This window comes from Pyrus communis, chromosome 10 (assembly GCF_041283825.1).
Source record: "Pyrus communis isolate YQ-2024b chromosome 10, ASM4128382v1, whole genome shotgun sequence".
Taxonomy (NCBI): domain Eukaryota; kingdom Viridiplantae; phylum Streptophyta; class Magnoliopsida; order Rosales; family Rosaceae; genus Pyrus; species Pyrus communis.
In genome coordinates this window covers 21,941,120-21,958,937 of record NC_142574.1, presented here as the reverse complement: position 1 = coordinate 21,958,937, position 17,818 = coordinate 21,941,120, and the positions used below count along the sequence as shown (strand labels likewise).

The following is a 17,818-nucleotide window of genomic DNA, read 5'->3' as shown; positions in this document are numbered from 1 at the left end:
GTTTCTTAATGCATAAGGATCCATTAATGTTGATCTGGGCTATAAGGATCCATTAATCTGCAGGTGCCTACTTTGGGGTTTGAACTATGTTTGATGTTGATCTGGGCTCTATGGAAGCATAGGAATGATGTCCTATAGAACGGCAGTGTGGTACTGCCGCAAGAGATTGTGCTTAGAACCGAAGGTTGGATGCGGGAATACCACAAATGGCACAAGCCACCAGCAAAGAGGTCTGTTCGAGAGGTTTAGAAGTGGCGGAAGCCTGAGGAGGTTTGGATCAAGTGCAATTTTGATGGGGCCTGGAGTCAAAGTGGGCGTGGGGGGAGGTTTTGGTGTGAACATCTAAGTTCAAATAGTATATTGCAATTTATTATTATTTTTTTTAAAAGATCTCTTTCTACAAGAGACTAGATTTTTTTTTTTTTGGTCAAATAGATTAGGAATTTATTTTCCTATTGTATCAATGTAAATGTAAATATGTCTCTACGTAGAGAGGAATAATATTAACGCTTAAAATTGGTAAGGTTAACAAATATTAGGATAGCCGTGTATTAGCCGGGCACGAGATTTGCAAATAATAAGAAATGGACAATAAGATTTAAGTAGTTCATTCTCAAAATTGAGCTACCGAGTCTCTTAGATTGATAGAGTACATAGTTACAAATAGCGATCGGCTCGATATTGTATAATTTATCTTTCAATTCGTTCTATTCCTTTTAAGAAGTACTTGTCCTTATATTGGCTTTTCTCTGGGCCTTAAACATTTGAGCTCAAACCTATCACTTCCTTTACATTTAATGCACATGTTTGACTTGCTAGTTGTCCTTCCACCCTTTAGCCAACATGTGGCAACAAGGTGATGTTTGTGCAGGTACATTTGCTAGTTTTCTTGGTACAATGCAACTGTAACATCCTGGTCCGGGGGCGGATCACTTCCCGGACCCACTCCACCACCGTAGCATGATATTATGTGTTTTGGGCTTACCATTCCCTCACGGTTTTGATTTTGGAAACTCACGAGCAACTTCCTAGTGGATCACCCATCATGGGATTGCTCTAGCCCCATTCTCGCTTCACTTCGGAGTTCCTACGGAACCCGAAGCCAGTGAGCTCCCAAAAGGCCTCCTGCTAGGTAGAGATGAGAATATATATATAATGATCACTCCCTTGGGCGATGTGGGATCTTACAGCAACCAAGCGCCCTATCTGTTAGTCTTATGTCCCTTCATAGGTGTTCGACTCCTCGTCTAGCCACCACGTGGCTTAGAGTTGATGTTTGAGGAGGTCTGCCCTTTTGTTCCTGGAAAATAGTCGGCTTAATTGTTGATAGGACATCTGGAGGCCACGGGCTCTTCAAGCGTTCGACTTCTTCCTTCTAAGTTCATCAGGTCTTAACCTTCTTTGTGTTCTTTTTGCCTGGTGTTCCTTGGGCAAGTGCAGGGTCGGTCTAGAGAGTTTTGAGGCTTAGGGCGAAGCCAAAAAATGTGCCCTCACTTTATATAAGAAAAATATTTGTTTTCACACGTATGACATCGATAAAATTATACTTAGAAAAACACTTCAAACTTAATAATTTAGAAACACAGAAAAACTAATTTATTTTGTATCGTGAGAAGGAAATAAAAAAATTCCGGGTTTACAAATAGATAGATATGAGTTTTGTTTTCCAACTGAACTTTTAAACTGTTTTTGTATAAATCGTGATGTGTTTTTCCTTATTTACTAATCTTGTCAATATGGGACTAAAAAAATAATGATGCTTTTGAGTCTTTAATCGATATTTATAAGTAATAAATAGGTACTAAATTAAACTTTTTGATGACAGATCATATGATTTGCAAATTTGGTCTAAAAATTTGGTCAACGCATTACTCTTTGTTGAAGATTAGACTTGAATTGGATCAAATGTTTAAAAATAACAACTCACATATCTACTAGCTACTAATTAAAAATAAATTAACAGCTAAACAAAAATTCGTAAAAATTGAAATGAATAAACATGCACTTAGCATTTCGAACTTAGAACCTCTCGTTAATTTTAAACAACAAAAACCATTGATTCTAATTGAACTTATTGATCATTTAGCCAAATTTCATGTATTTATACTCTTATAAAAAGAAATTTGTAAAAAATTGAAAAGTAAATTAGCACACTTGGTGTTTTGAACCCACGACCTCCTCATTAATTTCAAACAAAATCATCAATTATAGTTAAATTTCTTTGTCATTGAACCAATTTTATAAATTTATACTCGTATGAAAACGTATATAAATATATTACCTTAATAATTTTGGTGCCCTCAATTATTTTAAGCCCCGGACGGTCGCCTTGCCAGCACTGGACCTAGGCCGGCCCTGGGCAAGTTTTCCTTTAGGCCACTCGGGGTCAAAATGGATCATGTGTTAGCAAATACATAACAAAAATCTCATAGCTCTATATTTTAACAATAAAACCCTAAAATCCTCCTCTAGTTATTGATAATGTCGATTTTCATATGAATACTCAACAAGTTTCCCACAACAATTTTGAAAAAATCATGAAGTTTGTCACAGAACTATTAAAAAAGATCTTCTTCATCCCCTACACCTTATCCATCTTGATCTCAACGTTTTAGTCGTGGGGATATACGTCTGGTTGCTGGTCAAACTGAAAAAACTCAGCCACAACACAATCTCACACTTAAGGCACATTTACTAAGTAATTAGAATGGGATAATTGAATTCGTGAGGAGTTAAATTGATGAGGAATCAAAATCGAATTCTTATAGAAGTTGTTTTGCGAAAATGTTTGAAATGAGAGTAGGAATAATGCTGACACCATACTAGCTGTTTACCAAACACCTACTTTAATAACTATACTGCCATGTTCTAAGTAAACTCTTTTTTGTGCTAGTTAGTAAATTTTAATTCTCAAGACAACATATACGTAGACTTGTTTGAATGAGAACAATCAATTACAGATTTTTCCATCATAAATAGGTGGCTGCGGTGTTGGGTGGTTGCGGTGGTCAGGGAGAGGTGGGAGTGGCACTGGGCTGGGGTGCTGCTGCTTCATGTCTGGGGGTAGTAAAGGGCAATCTAGGAGTTTAAGATTCAAGTGAGGGTATAATGGGTAAAAGGTTTCTGTTTCGGACTTCTCATCTCACATGCTCCTGAGTTGGATTGCCACCCATAACTAGGGAAGGGATCCTCTTCGGATCTCTTATATGAAATCTTTCTCATCAAATAATTTAGACCCTTGAAATTTGATCCAACGGTAAAGTTATACTCACTTTAAAAGTTATAATAACTTTAGCCATTGTATCAAATTTTAAGGGTTCAGATTGTTTGATGAGGAGAATTAGGTGGAAAGGATCCGGAAATGACCTCTTTCCTATAACTAGGGAGTCTAATTCCTCCAAAAAAAGGAATTCAATTCCAAAATTCATATGTCCTACCACCTTTTTGATTCCCTATTATTTAGTAAACATAAGTATACTCTGCAATTGGAATTCAATTACTTTTTTTTTATTATGATTATGGTAGTTACATAAACAACCCCTTAATATACTTGTTTATCCCCACCTTCTTAGGGCCAATTTGGGATTATTGTGCTCTTTTAAAAAAAATTGCTTATGTTGTGCTTTAAGAATAATCAGCTGTAAGGTAAAGCAGATGAGCATTTGGTTAACTGAATTTTAAAAGTGCTGTAAGTTTGAAAAGCAAAGTAAAAAAGTTTGGTAAATTTTAATGCAAATAATTTTATATAATGACAAAATGGATATAGTAGTAGGAGTGGGGGCAATGATAGCAGTGGCGGGGACAATGGTGGTAGGGGTGCTTGCAATGGTGGTGATGGTAACAGTAATGTGGAGGTATGGTGGTGGTGCTAATAGTGGGATGTGGTGGTTCGAGTGCAGAGGTGATAATGGTGGTAGTGGTGGCTGCTGCAGTTGTGGTGGCAGTGGTGTCGATTGCGGTTATGGTGAAGGCTGTAGCGGTGGTGGCGATTGTGGTAATGATGGTAATGACAATGGCGGTAGTAGTGGTTGCGGTTGTGGTCACAGTGGTGGAGGTTGTGGTTATGGTGGTGGTGGTGGTGTGGCAATGATAGTGGTGACAATGGTGGTATTGGTGGTTGTGCTTGTGGTCACTGTGGTGGAGGTTGTGGTTATGGTGGTGGTAGGTGGTACCAGTTACTTTGTTCTCTAAGACCATCTCCAATGGTTGGGCTAAAAACCAAATTTTTTAGCCCGAAAAATTTAGCTTTTAGCCCAGAAACAGCTTTTCTACTCCAACAGTTATAGCCTAAAATTTTAGCCCAGGATTATTAAAGAATGAACTTTGGTTATTTTTTTTGTTAAATTAAATTTAAAAAAATATATATATATGTAGACTATCCTAAATTAATTTTATGAACATTTTAATCTAAAAAAAATTTAAATTCCGATAAATATTGGGTGGAGTCCACTCCGATTTTTGAGCTAAATTTTGGGGGGAATTTGGCATTGATTTAGCATTTAGCATTTAGCCCAAAATTTCCTCTTGGGTTGGAGTGGGTTTAGGGGGAAATTTTGGGAGGTAATTTGGTTTTTAGCTCACCATTGGAGTTGGTCTAAGAGATGGAAATGTGTGGAAGACTATATATGTCATTTTCAAGACGTTAATGAAGGTATTACATCAAGTGAAAATATTCATTAAAAGCTCAACTTAGCTTTTTATTAAAGCAGCTTTTAAAAACAACCTACATGCTGCTTTTAAAAGCTACTGTCTGGAGGTCATTGCTTTTAAAATAAGCAGAATATTTTACTTTATCAAACACATTTTTTTAGTACATCGATATTTTTACACTAAGGGGATAGAGAGTTCGGCTAAGCCACACAGTGGGCAACCTAATTTGGTATCGAATTGGCCATCTACGAGATTCGAACCTAAAACCTTTCACTTCCGAGTGAAGATGTATACCATGGCCTCTCACTTCACTCATCAAACACATTTAAAATAAATAAATAAATAACCAAATGGGATTTAGTCCTCTGCTCCTCGGAGATGTTATCGGTGATGTACCTGTCACCTAATTTGCATTACACAACCCCCAATCCAAAACCGAAGACCGCTACAATGGAATCTCCATGAATGTACGCCTTCTTATTTGGACTTGGAATGGATATTTTTCTTAATTAGATCTTAGTTATTTAGGAAGAGGATCCTCTCCGGATCCACTTTGTGGGGATTATAGGGATCCCCACATCCTAGACATTCATCGTACATCGTGCGGCCAGTTTTCATCAGATATTATTTGTGTTTAATTTTAAATAAAAAAGTCAAATAATTTCTGACCGTACAATGTACGATGAATGGTTAAGATGTGAAGATTCCTAGGATCCCCACAATTTGAATCCGAATAGGGTCCAAATCCTTAATAATATATGTAATTGAGTTCATGAGGAAAGAGTAATCTTTTTATTTATTTATTTTTTATTTTTTGGCAACCTCCTTGGTTCTTTTGTTATGATGTTTAACATGTTATATTGGATGTTTAAATTCCATAATATCTACGAGTACGTATTTTTGTTTTATTCTACTATTCTTTGAACTCTTGCGTTTGGTGTGAAATAATTTGTTGAATAATGTAAACAATCTCACGACCAAAACTTGACAATAGGAAATATGATATATAATGAATGGTTTTAGTGCTAATAACATTGAAATCTTTTGTGATAAAATGTCACAACCGTTGAGTTAGCAACGTGATTAACAAATGCACGTTTGCAACAATGTCAATGTTGATTAGCAGAAGGTGCAAATCTGTCTTTATGAAATCTTGACAAAATTTGCACATGAAAAATGAACACTGAGAAAGTATAAAACATGTGTGTTGGCCCCTTAAAAAACAATAAGGATCACGACATGAAAACTATTCTTTGGTCTCTAGAATCTCATGCGAGATTGCTCCTTAAATTCAAACACACAAACGGTACGAAAATTGTATGTTGGCCTCTTAAAAAGAATTGTGACATGAAATACATAAGAAACTCACTCTACCACTGTTCCTATAACCCCACACAGCTATACATATGATCCAAATTAAGATTTCGGTGCATGTATATGTTGGTTGTGAAAAGGCGAATGCTAAAGGCACAGCTGTGTATTGACATTTTAAGATCATTGTTTGGTACAATCATTCCAAAAATAACTTCAGCAGACTTTTACACAATCACGCCAAGATCTCTAAAAAGATTCTTGTTTAGTGTATTTTGTGCCTCTAGAATGAAGAGTCTATTTTTTTACTTTTTAAGCCCCCATGCGGGCGGCTATGTTGTCTAACATACAAGATATTTTTGTCAGTCAATAGTTGTATAAGATTATGTGTCTGTTTCTCTTATCGTTGATTGCTTATAATACGAGATGGAAAACTTTCTCACTCATTGATCAAGGGCATATCTTTTCCTTTCTAGGTGCCCAATGGCCTGGTGGAGTTGTGAGCTCTTTTTTATTTTTCAAATTTCGTCATCCCGAACAACAAATGGTTAATGGCATCAACAGATATTTAATTAGTCCAACTACAGTGACATATAACCATCACCATTAATGTCATATAATGATCAGGCAGAGTTGTGCATGTCTTTTTTTTTCGAAGTTTGTCAACCAAAACAGCAAGATGAGAAACTACTAGCACTACTATTTTACCAAGAACGTAGAAAATGTATGCCTACGAATTTCTTTTGTACTAATAACTTTACTTTTCACATTGTTATGTGTAATCATTCTTTGAAGCAAAACGCATTATGCATTTCACACACATTCAGAGCGTTACTATGTAGTAAACGCGTTACATGTTTCACTTATACTCAGAGCGTAATCGTATCACATGTTTCACTCACATGTGAAATGTAATGTATGATGATCTGTCATGCACACACCTCGATATCACTTAAAACAATTTGTTTAAAAGTAGGCAGAGAAATACAATTAATCTAGAAGCTAGTTGATGTACTAGGAAAAACAGATAAAACCATAAGAGATGTTCAAATCTTGTTGTAAGCGAAGAAGATAGATCTCATAAATAAACTGCAGCTTAAGAAACAATATTCTTGATTACGAATTTATATTGACAATGGATTTTGAGACTCATTTTGAGACTCAAAGTATGGAAGTTGTGTGCCGTGTTGGATCACATGGTAATGGCAATATCTTTGTACTTCTGATTTGGGTTATTAAATTAGACGAAAAGAAAATTTGAGGTTATAAATGCTACAAGGCGATTTCTAAAATCTAAATCACTATGATCTGATTTTTGAAGACGAAGATTCGAACTTAAGTGGAAGAGAACGAACATACTAACCTTATCAATGACCTAACTTGCATCTCCAATAATTAAGTATACAACAATTTTCTTTTACCATGCTGTCATCCATATTTCAAATTTATGCAAAAGATGCCCCGAAAGAAGGCAGAAGCGTCTGATTTATGCATATCAACAATTAAGGAAATAATCACCACCGTTAGATTTTTGAGATTTCCAACTGAATCCAAGTGACATTCTTGTGTATCCCCACATGGCCACTTTTATCCTTTTCCCCCTTTTTTTTGGTTTTTGGCATCCATTTTCTCCAGTTTTTGCTGCTGTTATTTTATAAATAGATTGGAATTGCAGCATGGAAAAAACCATCTCTCACTGCTCTCTTCTGCCTCACAATCATAGCAGAAATCTCACCATTCTTAACATCTCTTGCAGAAATCTCAGCTTTATCTTGAGGTACGTACTCAACCTTTGTGTCTTCAACAATATTTTTAGGGTTTTTTGGTTTAGCACTTGACTTCGAAAACAATGTAAACCGCAAGTGGCGGTGATAGTGGGTTCCTTTTTTGCCCACTGCATTTCGAGTTTAAACGCTCTCTCTCCTCTTAGTGTTGTAACCTCGCTTGTAATAAAAAAAGAATGCAAAATTTCAACCAATTTTTGCAATGATGGGACAGTAAAATGAAGTTTTCAAGGCTTCAAATTGTATCTCTCATATGATTAACCTCTGCTGTGCATATGCTGGGAATATTGGTCTTTTTTTGGTTCCTTTTGCTAAGGAAATCTATATATACACAACTTTCTTTTTAGCTTTCGTTTATTAAGTTATTAATTAATGAAGATTTTTTTAACACTAGGAAAACACAGATTTGAAAGAAGAAAAATGTTGAAGAGCAAAAACGCAACGACGAAGATAACAGCGCTAGTCGTTGACGATAGCATGGTCAACCAACTAATTCACCAAAAACTGTTGGAAAATCTTGGCATAGAAAACCAGATTGTAGGGAACGGGAAAGAAGCCATTGATGTCCACTGCTCGGGAAAACATTTTGACCTTATTCTCATGGACATGGACATGCCTGTCATGGATGGTATTGAGGTAAATTTCTTCTTCTTTTTTCGTGTAAATAAAGACGCAAAATCCTGGAAAGTTTATACTAAATTTACTTGTTAATGTTACTGGTTTTTTTTGTTTGTTTTAACTTCTGAATTATAGGCAACAAGGACGCTGCGTGCGATGGGAATTCGAAGTACGATTGCAGGTGTTTCGTCGCATTCGTCTCTCAGTGAAGACGCACAAGAATTTATAGAGGCAGGCTTAGATGATTACCAAGAGAAACCATTAACTACTGCTAAGCTAGTTTCCATCCTCCAAAAGGTTAATCTCCACGTTTGAATTTCATGGATTAATTAGTATTAAGAAGGTAAAAAAAAAATGTCATGTACTCAAATATAACCCTCTCCCCATCAAGTAGTTATTGAAATTGTTTAAGTGTGATTAACAATTGAGAGCAGCTGATTAATCAATATATATGAGAAAGTTTTACTTTTCCATTTCTTTCTTTCTTTGTTCCTTTGGTGTGTTGCTGTGCCACGATTTTTTTTTTTTTTTTTTTTACATTGAAAGGAGTTTAAACCCTTTATTTTAATGAAAAATGATAATAGATTAGGTGAGTCGAATTATACATAAAACTTAGTCGTCGAAATCTAACGTTGTTTTCCTTACATTAAAAGAAATCTTAACTGTCAACATGTCATACTTTCATCCATTAAACTAATTGGGCCAAGTACTAACCCATAGCTCACCAGTTTTTTTATTACCAATATAATTACATGAGTAAATTGTAGTAATAATCTCTTAACTTTAATCAAATTGGAACAATGGTCCCTCAACTAAAAATCCATTACCATTGGTCCCTCAACTCATCAAAATGTGTAGCTATGATCATTTTCATCAATTTCGTCAAAATTGTGTCAAAATGAGTTATGTTAGAAGGACAATTGCTACAATTAGGATCCCTCAATTTATCAAAACGTGTAGCTATGGTCTTTTTTTGTCAGATTCGTCAGAATTTTGTCAAAACAAGTTATGTTGGGTTAAAGTTGAGGAACCATTACTCGAATTGGGTTAAAGTTGAGCGACAATTTCTTCAGTTGCATTAAAGTTGAGGGACCAATGGTAATGAATTTTTAGTTGAGAGACCATTGCTCCAATTAAGTTAAATTTAAGAGATCATTGCTACAATTTACTCTAATTGCACTGAAGTATTAATTTTGCAATTCTAACACCATTCTCATAGATAATACCAAGCACACTTAATTAGCAGTTGAAAAATGATAAATTAAGATATTTTTCTCCATACAAAAAAGTCTATGATTTAAAGGGTCGAAGTGTGATTTGTACCAAGTGAGGTTGATTTTGATGCAAAATAATATTAAGAAGAAACTAGCCTCTTTGCATGCACTAATGTGCGTGCAAGATATATTTTTGCATTACGGACGTTACGCGTCACTAAAAGTGAATTGTGTTAGTTTTATTTTATTTTATTGTAATTATCAAGTTATACTTTAAATATATTGTGTATTCGTATGTATACTTCCTCTAGAAAGCTCGCTAATTCGCAATGTTAAAAGGAACGTGACATTTTTACCATTCATTCTTGCTGCACGCATGTATACTTTCAATGTATTGTGTGTAGTTATTGTATAATTATGCTTCATTTTTTGCTATAGCATAGGGCATAGGTTAAGTCATTGAACATTGTATATCATCAACATCATCACGTGCAGCAAAATGCAAAACCGCCAAACCGCAAATAGGGGTGGGCATAAAAAGGCAGTCATCTTTGCTCATCAACTTATCACAATTCACAAATTTGTGCAGTATTTGATTCTTCAAGTATTTTTCGTTTCTCCCCTATGTATAACTTTCTCCATCCCCATGTAGTTTGTACTTAATTTAATTCCTAATTACATTTGATATATATAGTTTTGCAGTAATACAAATTGGAATTTATATACTTGTCATGTCTAGTTTCTCGACATATATACTTAGCCCTTTCTAATCCTAACCGCGATCACGTTTTGAAGTCCTATAATTTAAAAGTAAGTTCAGTTCTAGTGCCTTAGTTCAAATACAAAGCAAGATGTAAAAAGCAAAAGCTCCACAAACTGATTAATCTCTAATATATCAAAACGTCCCAAAGCAATATAACAACCAATCATGTTCCCATACCCATGCCCTCTCTGTCCAACTTTTTTTCTATGAACAGAGATTGTCCTTAGGCCTCTCAATTTGAAAGCAAATCTGCATATTTTTGTGTACCTACAGACAAAAATCAACAGAAAAGAAGTTAAAAGGTGACTTGATGATTGAAATGAAATACTTTGTCTCAAACCAAGGGCAAGGGAATTATCAAATGAAAAGAGTTAAACTAAATAAGTCAATTTAGTACTAAAAGCAATAACACATACAATTAATTTATTCTATAATGAATCTGTTCCATACAAATTCAAAATTTAGGCGTTTCTTCCTAACAACACACCCAAAATATGAGTTTTTAATAGATCCAATTTATTTCATACATAATTGTGGTAGGGTTATTGTGTTCCTCACTTTTTGTTTTTATTCTCCCAATAAATACGAAACCAAACCTAAAAGCTCATATGTGAACATTCAATCACTCAAATAGAATTATAAGTGAAGATTTTTCACAGAAAATTAAAATGATGTCGCATACTTGAATAATTCTCGCCATTTACCTGGAACGTTACAAAAGATAAAAAAAAAAACAGAGAAGTCAAAACTCAAGGTATAGATGAAAACTACAGTAAAACTAAATAAACACATAAAACAGAGAGAAAATAATACACTCTCCCATTGTATATCCATAAACTCTTCATTAGCCAAATTGTTTGAGAAATCAGACAAAAAATAAGCCAAAAACAGATCAAATCTTAAGAGACAGAATATACAAAACGTCAATTCGATAACTATAATGCTTTTGTTTTGTTTTTTTTTTTTTTTTTAATTTATTCTTTTTCAATACCCTTTTTTTTGTTCGGTTATGTTTTTTTTTTTTACCACTTTGTTCTAGTTTTTTGAACTTTTGAAGGTTTGATTGTGAAGAAAACAAAGAGGCTTTTTTGGCATTTTGAAATGCTTCACCTATTGGGTCTTCTCCCTTTATATGTATAGATAAAAGAAGAATAAGAATAATGCTTACATCAAAACTCAATGAATAGTATGCGATGAACGAATTTCACGCAAGTTGAAAATTATTCTAGTATTCTTGCAATCAAGAAATAAAAAGACAGGTTAGGTTTTGTCACGTTGGTGTGGTGTGAACTCTGATGCTTAAGTAAGACTTATAGTAGATGAGATAAATATGAAAACTCTTTAAGTTTTTTGGTAGAGGAACAATTATATTTCCCTGGTTGATGGTCATTATGTAGTGGCAAACCTAAATTTGAAGGCGATTTTATAGAGTCCACGTGACAATTCTTGATTGGTTGGTTTAAGCCCCTATTACCGCCCATTAAGCGAATTAAGGAAATGTGATAGGGGGCAACAAAAAGTTTCCTTTAAGGAAGCCTATTGTGGCTTATGACTAGGTAATCATAATAGAGGTTGTTATATGAGAAAACTAACAAAAATAATTTGAAAATTTTGAGTTTTTACGATAAAGATAAAATAAATGATGAAATGAATAATACCAAGAACGACTTTTTAATATAAATATATAATTTTTCATTAAAATTAATAATACCGAGAATTTATCGTTAAAGATCTCTTATTATATACCATCAACGCGGGATTATTCCTTATCTAGTTTTGTTGGGCTATATCCTCCATCAGGCCTTGCTAGGTTTGAGAGGAATGTTTGGACTTTTGCCAAGCCACTAGGAGTTGAGATAAGAAACCCATTAATTAATAGTTTTCCAAAAAAAGAAACCCATTAATATATTGATGGATAACGCATATCCAACACGTGTTCTTGTAGAGGTGTTTTTCCTGTTAAATACCTCAGAAAACCATGTTTTGGTCACATTGAATGTCTACGCCAAACGTGACCTTGGATTCTGGCGAGTATTCTCATTAATCTAGATTCCTTTAATGTGGTGATTATCTTCAAACGAATTAAGTATGGTTTGCTAACCATTTGACACTTTTATGCTATTTTAAAAATTTGTTACCCCAACATACTTTTTAAATTTTATCTTTATTTAATCTTTCCTCAAAAAACAAAACACTTTGTTTAACTTTTATTTTCAAACTTTCCCAAACAATACTTGTGAATAAAATATATTTCGGAACCCAATTTGCAATATGTTAATTAGTTGCTAACACCCTTGGAGATGCGTTTTTTCCCAATAGGATCCTCTCCGGATCTTTTGGGTGAGGATCCTAGAGATTCGCGAATCATATCCGTTTATCGTACATTGTGCGGTCAGTTTTTGTCAATTACTATTTGTGTTTAATTTTAAATAAAAATGTTTAAAATAATTTTATGATAAACGGACAGAATTGAGGGAATTCGGATTTAAATTTGAATTTGATATGCCACGTAGATGTTCCGAAATATATGCCACGTGAGATAAACAGTGGGATAACAAATTTAAATACGGATTCCCTTTTTTCCACGTGGCATATCAAATTTAAATTTGTTATCCCACTGTTCCCTCCCTCGAAGATAATGTTGAACGTATTTAATATAAATACATGATGCGAACGAATTTATGAATTTCTTTTGACTGAATTGAAAAGAAAAAGAAAACTCAAGTAAACAGGCCTGCGTAGAAAGCCCACCAGGGTCGTGGCATTCGGCAATATTTCCTAGTCACTGGACCTTGCCGTCCCCGACCCGTCCCCAAAACCCTAAACCCTAACATAAACCAAATGCTTCTAGACCCTTCTCTGCTGCTCAATTTATACTCTCCTGCTCTCCCCCTCTCTCTCACTCTCACCTCGCCTTTTCCTGATTGCTCATCTTCTTTCTCAATCTACTTTCTCTCTCTAAGGTGCTCTGCAACTTCGTCAATCATGTATCGCTTCGCCACTAACCTTGCCTCCAAAGCCAGGTTTGTAATGCCATCTTGCCTCTGTCAAAATTCGAACTTGTCCCCAAAAGTCACCGTCTTTGATTGTTTTCTGATCTGGGTCGCTCTCATTTTTCCGACTTTTCATTGCTTTGTGGTTGCAGGGTGGCTAGGAACAGTTCTCAACAGGTACTTGGTTCTTCCTTATCAATTTGAAGCTGTGATTTGTTATTGCTTAAGTAGGTTTTGATGTGGGGGTTTTTGTTGTTTACTGTTCAGATTGGTAGTAAATTGATTTCGAGAAGGAACTATGCGGCGAAAGAAATCAGATTCGGTGTTGAAGCCCGGGCCGGGATGCTTAGGGGTGTGGAAGAGCTCGCTGATGCTGTTAAAGTCACAATGGGGCCAAAAGTGGGTGACTTTATCATTCTTGATTTGCTTATATTGATTGATTGCATATCTGGTTATGATTTGGAACAATGATCTGGATATTGGTGGGAATTTGTTGCGTTGAGTTATTGTATGCTGGTGTTTAAATCTTGTTGATCTATGGATGTAATTCCATTTCACTTCCGTATGTGTTATCTTATGAACTTTAAGATTTGTTGGATATCGTATTTTGTTTATTTATTTTGGTAATTCCTGCAATTTTAAGTAGTGAATGAAGTTTGTTTCTTTGTTTCCTCAGTCTTCAGTTCGATCTGACTTATTATGATGGTTTGTTGTTGATGCTTGATTTTCATAGGGGCGCAATGTTGTTCTAGAACAAAGCTTTGGTGCCCCTAAAGTGACCAAGGACGGTGTCACTGTAGCAAAGAGTATTGAGTTCAAGGATAAAGTCAAGAACATTGGTGCTAGTCTTGTAAAGCAGGTTGCAAATGCTACAAACGATGCAGCAGGAGATGGTGAGAGTTCTTTACATTTTGTGTTCAAGTGTGTGTAAAATTTTGGCTGATCATGAAGCCATGATGCAAACGTTGTTACTTGTGTTTGCAGGTACCACTTGTGCTACAGTCCTTACCCGCGCTATATTTACTGAAGGATGCAAGTCAGTGGCGGCTGGAATGAATGCTATGGACCTAAGACGAGGCATTTCAATGGCAGTTGATTCCGTTGTTGCAAACTTGAAGAGTAGGGCTCGGATGATCAGCACATCTGAAGAAATAGCTCAGGTTTGTTTTGTTTTAATTTGAGAATTGAGAGAATTAAAATGAATGGCTAAATTTTTATTAATGACTTTGTAGTTCATATGAATTCTTTTTCCCGAATAGGTTGGTACAATATCAGCAAACGGAGAGAGGGAAATTGGTGAGCTAATAGCTAAGGCTATGGAGAGAGTTGGCAAAGAGGGTGTTATAACCATAGCTGTAAGTTGTTTCCTTTGAATCTTTCTCCGTTTCCAATAATTTTCTGTGAGTAGTATCGTATTATGGTGTGGTGGCAACATTGGAGCTTCTCTGCTTTCTCCAGACACTCTTATGCGAATTTTGTTTTCCTGTTGAATTGTTTCAGGATGGAAAAACACTGTATAACGAGTTGGAGGTCGTTGAAGGAATGAAGCTGGATAGGGGCTACATATCCCCTTATTTTATCACCAATCCGAAGAACCAAAAATGTGTAAGCAGTTTGTCATTATTTGTCACTTTTCTAGTTTCATGGTTCTTTGAAGGGTCTTTTCTTAAATTGTCCAAAAGGTTAATTATCACACTTTCTTCAAACTGCTTCATTGTGATTACTAAATAGAGGTTTTGATTTTTACAGGAATTAGAAGACCCACTCATCCTGATCCATGAGAAGAAACTCTCAAATCTAAATTCTATAGTGAAAATATTAGAGTTGGCCTTGCAGGTTAGGGTTCCTTCGGTGGTATTGTTGGAATCTTGTGAATGTGATATGTACTTCTCTGATTGAATTGACTGATTTTATGTGTTTTCTCAGAAACAAAGACCTCTTGTGATTGTTGCGGAAGATGTGGAAAGTGAAGCTCTAGCGACGCTCATTATAAACAAGCTTCGTGCTGGAATTAAGGTGATGTTTATATTTTTGTTGTATACTAACTGTTTCCACTGTTAAAAAGTGTTAACTGACTATTATTTCATTGTCCTCATATGATTCTGTTGATGGGTTTAAAGGTTTGTGCAATTAAAGCCCCTGGATTTGGAGAAAACAGGAAGGCAAATTTGCAGGACCTAGCCATTCTTACGGGAGCCCAGGTAATTAATTTGTATTCTTCACTTGTTCTCAAAAAGTTTCATAATTGTAAGGCTGACACGTGAACCATTTTGTTTTCTTTTTCTTTTGGGTTCTAGGTAATAACTGAAGAGCTTGGTCTGAACGTTGAAAAAGTGGGAGTAGAAACACTTGGAACATGCAAAAGGGTGAGATGTATACATCAAGTTATCGACTGTTGTTTTAGCATATGTTCCTAATCGTGGTGTCTCAGTTTCTGATCTAAACAAGTTGAAATATTTAATGACTTGTGTGGTCTGGTATTGTAGATTACGGTATCAAAAGATGACACCGTCATTCTTGATGGGGCTGGTGACAAGAAAGCCATTGAAGAAAGATGTGAACAGGTTTTATGCTGATTCTTTTTCTTTAATGTATTCAAATAACCATTTCTTGTTGCATTGTGTTTGTTAATGTGATATGGTGGACCATGATTGTTGTGACAGCTGAGATCATCAGTTGAATTGAGCACTTCTGATTATGACAAAGAGAAGTTACAAGAGCGCCTTGCAAAGATTTCTGGTGGTGTTGCCGTCTTAAAGGTTGGTTTACCTTCTGAAAATTGGCTAATGTTTTCTGTCCTTTCTATTGGTCTAGAATTGAGGGTGACAGATTTTACTTCTAAAGCATCTTATTCTATTCACTGTTTGTACTGAAAACAAGTCTGATTGAGATTTACTTTGTAGATTGGTGGAGCTAGCGAAGCAGAAGTTGGTGAAAAGAAGGATAGAGTAACTGATGCTCTAAACGCCACCAAGGCTGCTGTAGAGGAAGGAATTGTACCTGGTAAGTTGTCTTCTAGAAACGTATTTGAGCTTGTCTTGTTTGATTTACGTTATCTTATGGTAATTAAAAGCTACCAACGTGCAGGTGGTGGTGCTGCCCTTCTATATGCCTCAAAAGAGCTGGACAAGTTGGTGACTGCCAACTTTGATCAAAAGATTGGTGTTCAAATAATTCAGAATGCTCTCAAGGTTAATATAAAGAAACGATTCTCTTATATAGTTTCTTGTTCTCTTGGGGTCTTGTTGTAATGCCAATAAACTGAGTTTAACTTGAAGCTTCATCCAAGTCCTAATAGTTTCATAAATTAGGAATTCCAAATTCTATCGAATTACCAATTAAAAAAATACTTAAAGCTAAGTGATCAAGTGCCAATGTTTCATGTACATTTTAATCTTATCATTTGATTTCATTATCTATTAGATGCCTGTGTCCACAATAGCTTCTAATGCCGGAGTCGAGGGGGCTGTTGTCGTTGGCAAACTATTGGAGCAGGACAATCCTGACCTTGGATATGATGCAGCGAAAGGTTGGTTCTCTTTTTAACCATTGAACAAACATGAATAATGGGTGGCTTCATGTGTAGGTCTAGTACTACAAAAATTTTGCTTATTCATTCTCAATTCCTTTCAGGTGAATATGTAGACATGATTAAGGCTGGAATCATTGATCCATTGAAAGTCATTAGAACCGCCTTGGTAGATGCTGCAAGGTAATCCATACAGCCTTAACTCGCCTACTTTATATTGTTAATTTCCTTTTAAGCTGGCTATAATTCCTGAAACACCTGAAAATTGTCACCGATGCAGTGTTTCCTCGTTGATGACCACTACTGAGGCTGTTGTTGTTGAGCTTCCTAAGGACGAGAAGGAATCCCCTGCAATGGGAGGAGGCATGGGAGGCATGGGAGGCATGGATTACTAGAAGTTCTATACCTCATACTTGTTCCGGCTTAAACCTTCGGCGATCATCCTAATTCAACCTTCGTTCTCCAATTTCTCAAATTTATAGCTTATTCTTTTTGAAGGGCATTGGAGGCTGAACACGATTGTAATCTTAGTGAGAGATTTTAACTGTGCAGTAGCATTTTACACCAGTTGTAGTCTCTGGTGGGTTTTTATTTCTCATTTGACAAAGGATTTTGTTTTCATCAAAAACTTTGTTAGTGTCAATTGTTAGAGAGGAAAAATTTGGTAATAAAAGTAATATGAATTTGTGGTTAATGTCGTGTTAATTGGTTAGCGTTTGTGCACCACTGTTGAATAGAGGTTTGTTAATTTTTACTCTCGTTTTCTTTTTCATTCATGTTCTTGTTTATGTTTCTGTTTTCTCTTTTAAGTTATCTAGTCCAAATGATAGATAAAAGAGTGAATGCACCACTTTTTTCTTCTTGCACATTCTCGTATATTTTTAGACTTTTTATTGAATAAAAGGTGAAGTGTTGATTTAGTCTCTAAATTATTGTCTTACTGAAAATTAGGTTTC

The 17,818-nt window shown here is 35.4% G+C and overlaps 2 protein-coding genes across 3 annotated transcripts; both read left to right on the top strand.

The window, feature by feature from the left end:
• Positions 1–7,529: 7,529 nt before the first annotated feature.
• LOC137727577 (two-component response regulator 24-like) lies at positions 7,530–8,802 on the top strand. 2 transcript variants are annotated; one of them, XM_088677748.1, is made up of 3 exons: positions 7,530–7,738; positions 8,150–8,381; positions 8,499–8,802. In XM_088677748.1, the coding sequence occupies exons 1-3, from the start codon at positions 7,638–7,640 to the stop codon at positions 8,676–8,678; spliced, it is 513 nt and encodes a 170-aa protein (XP_088533874.1). In that variant the 5' UTR covers positions 7,530–7,637; the 3' UTR covers positions 8,679–8,802. The 2 variants fall into 2 exon arrangements, with proteins under 2 accessions (XP_088533874.1, XP_068322518.1); XM_068466417.2 differs by having other exon boundaries at positions 7,606–7,738; positions 8,140–8,381.
• A 4,221-nt stretch (positions 8,803–13,023) lies between these two features.
• Positions 13,024–17,556, top strand: LOC137728010 (chaperonin CPN60-2, mitochondrial). Its single transcript, XM_088677747.1, has 18 exons — positions 13,024–13,363; positions 13,486–13,510; positions 13,601–13,732; positions 14,067–14,226; positions 14,318–14,493; positions 14,593–14,688; positions 14,834–14,938; positions 15,083–15,169; positions 15,260–15,349; positions 15,454–15,534; positions 15,631–15,699; positions 15,820–15,897; positions 15,997–16,092; positions 16,237–16,336; positions 16,421–16,524; positions 16,757–16,862; positions 16,967–17,045; positions 17,143–17,556. The coding sequence occupies exons 1-18, from the start codon at positions 13,182–13,184 to the stop codon at positions 17,255–17,257; spliced, it is 1,881 nt and encodes a 626-aa protein (XP_088533873.1). The 5' UTR covers positions 13,024–13,181; the 3' UTR covers positions 17,258–17,556.
• The last annotated feature ends 262 nt before the right edge of the window (positions 17,557–17,818 follow it).

Coding starts and splice junctions, on each gene's coding strand:
- LOC137727577 (XM_088677748.1), top strand. CDS start 7,638: ATGGAAAAAACCATCTCTCACTGCTCTCTTCTGCCTCACAATCATAGC. Junction 7,739..8,149: donor AATCTCAGCTTTATCTTGAG/GTACGTACTCAA, acceptor AGGAAAACACAG/ATTTGAAAGAAGAAAAATGT. Junction 8,382..8,498: donor CTGTCATGGATGGTATTGAG/GTAAATTTCTTC, acceptor TCTGAATTATAG/GCAACAAGGACGCTGCGTGC.
- LOC137728010 (XM_088677747.1), top strand. CDS start 13,182: ATGCTTCTAGACCCTTCTCTGCTGCTCAATTTATACTCTCCTGCTCTC. Junction 13,364..13,485: donor AACCTTGCCTCCAAAGCCAG/GTTTGTAATGCC, acceptor TTGTGGTTGCAG/GGTGGCTAGGAACAGTTCTC. Junction 16,337..16,420: donor AGAGGAAGGAATTGTACCTG/GTAAGTTGTCTT, acceptor ACCAACGTGCAG/GTGGTGGTGCTGCCCTTCTA.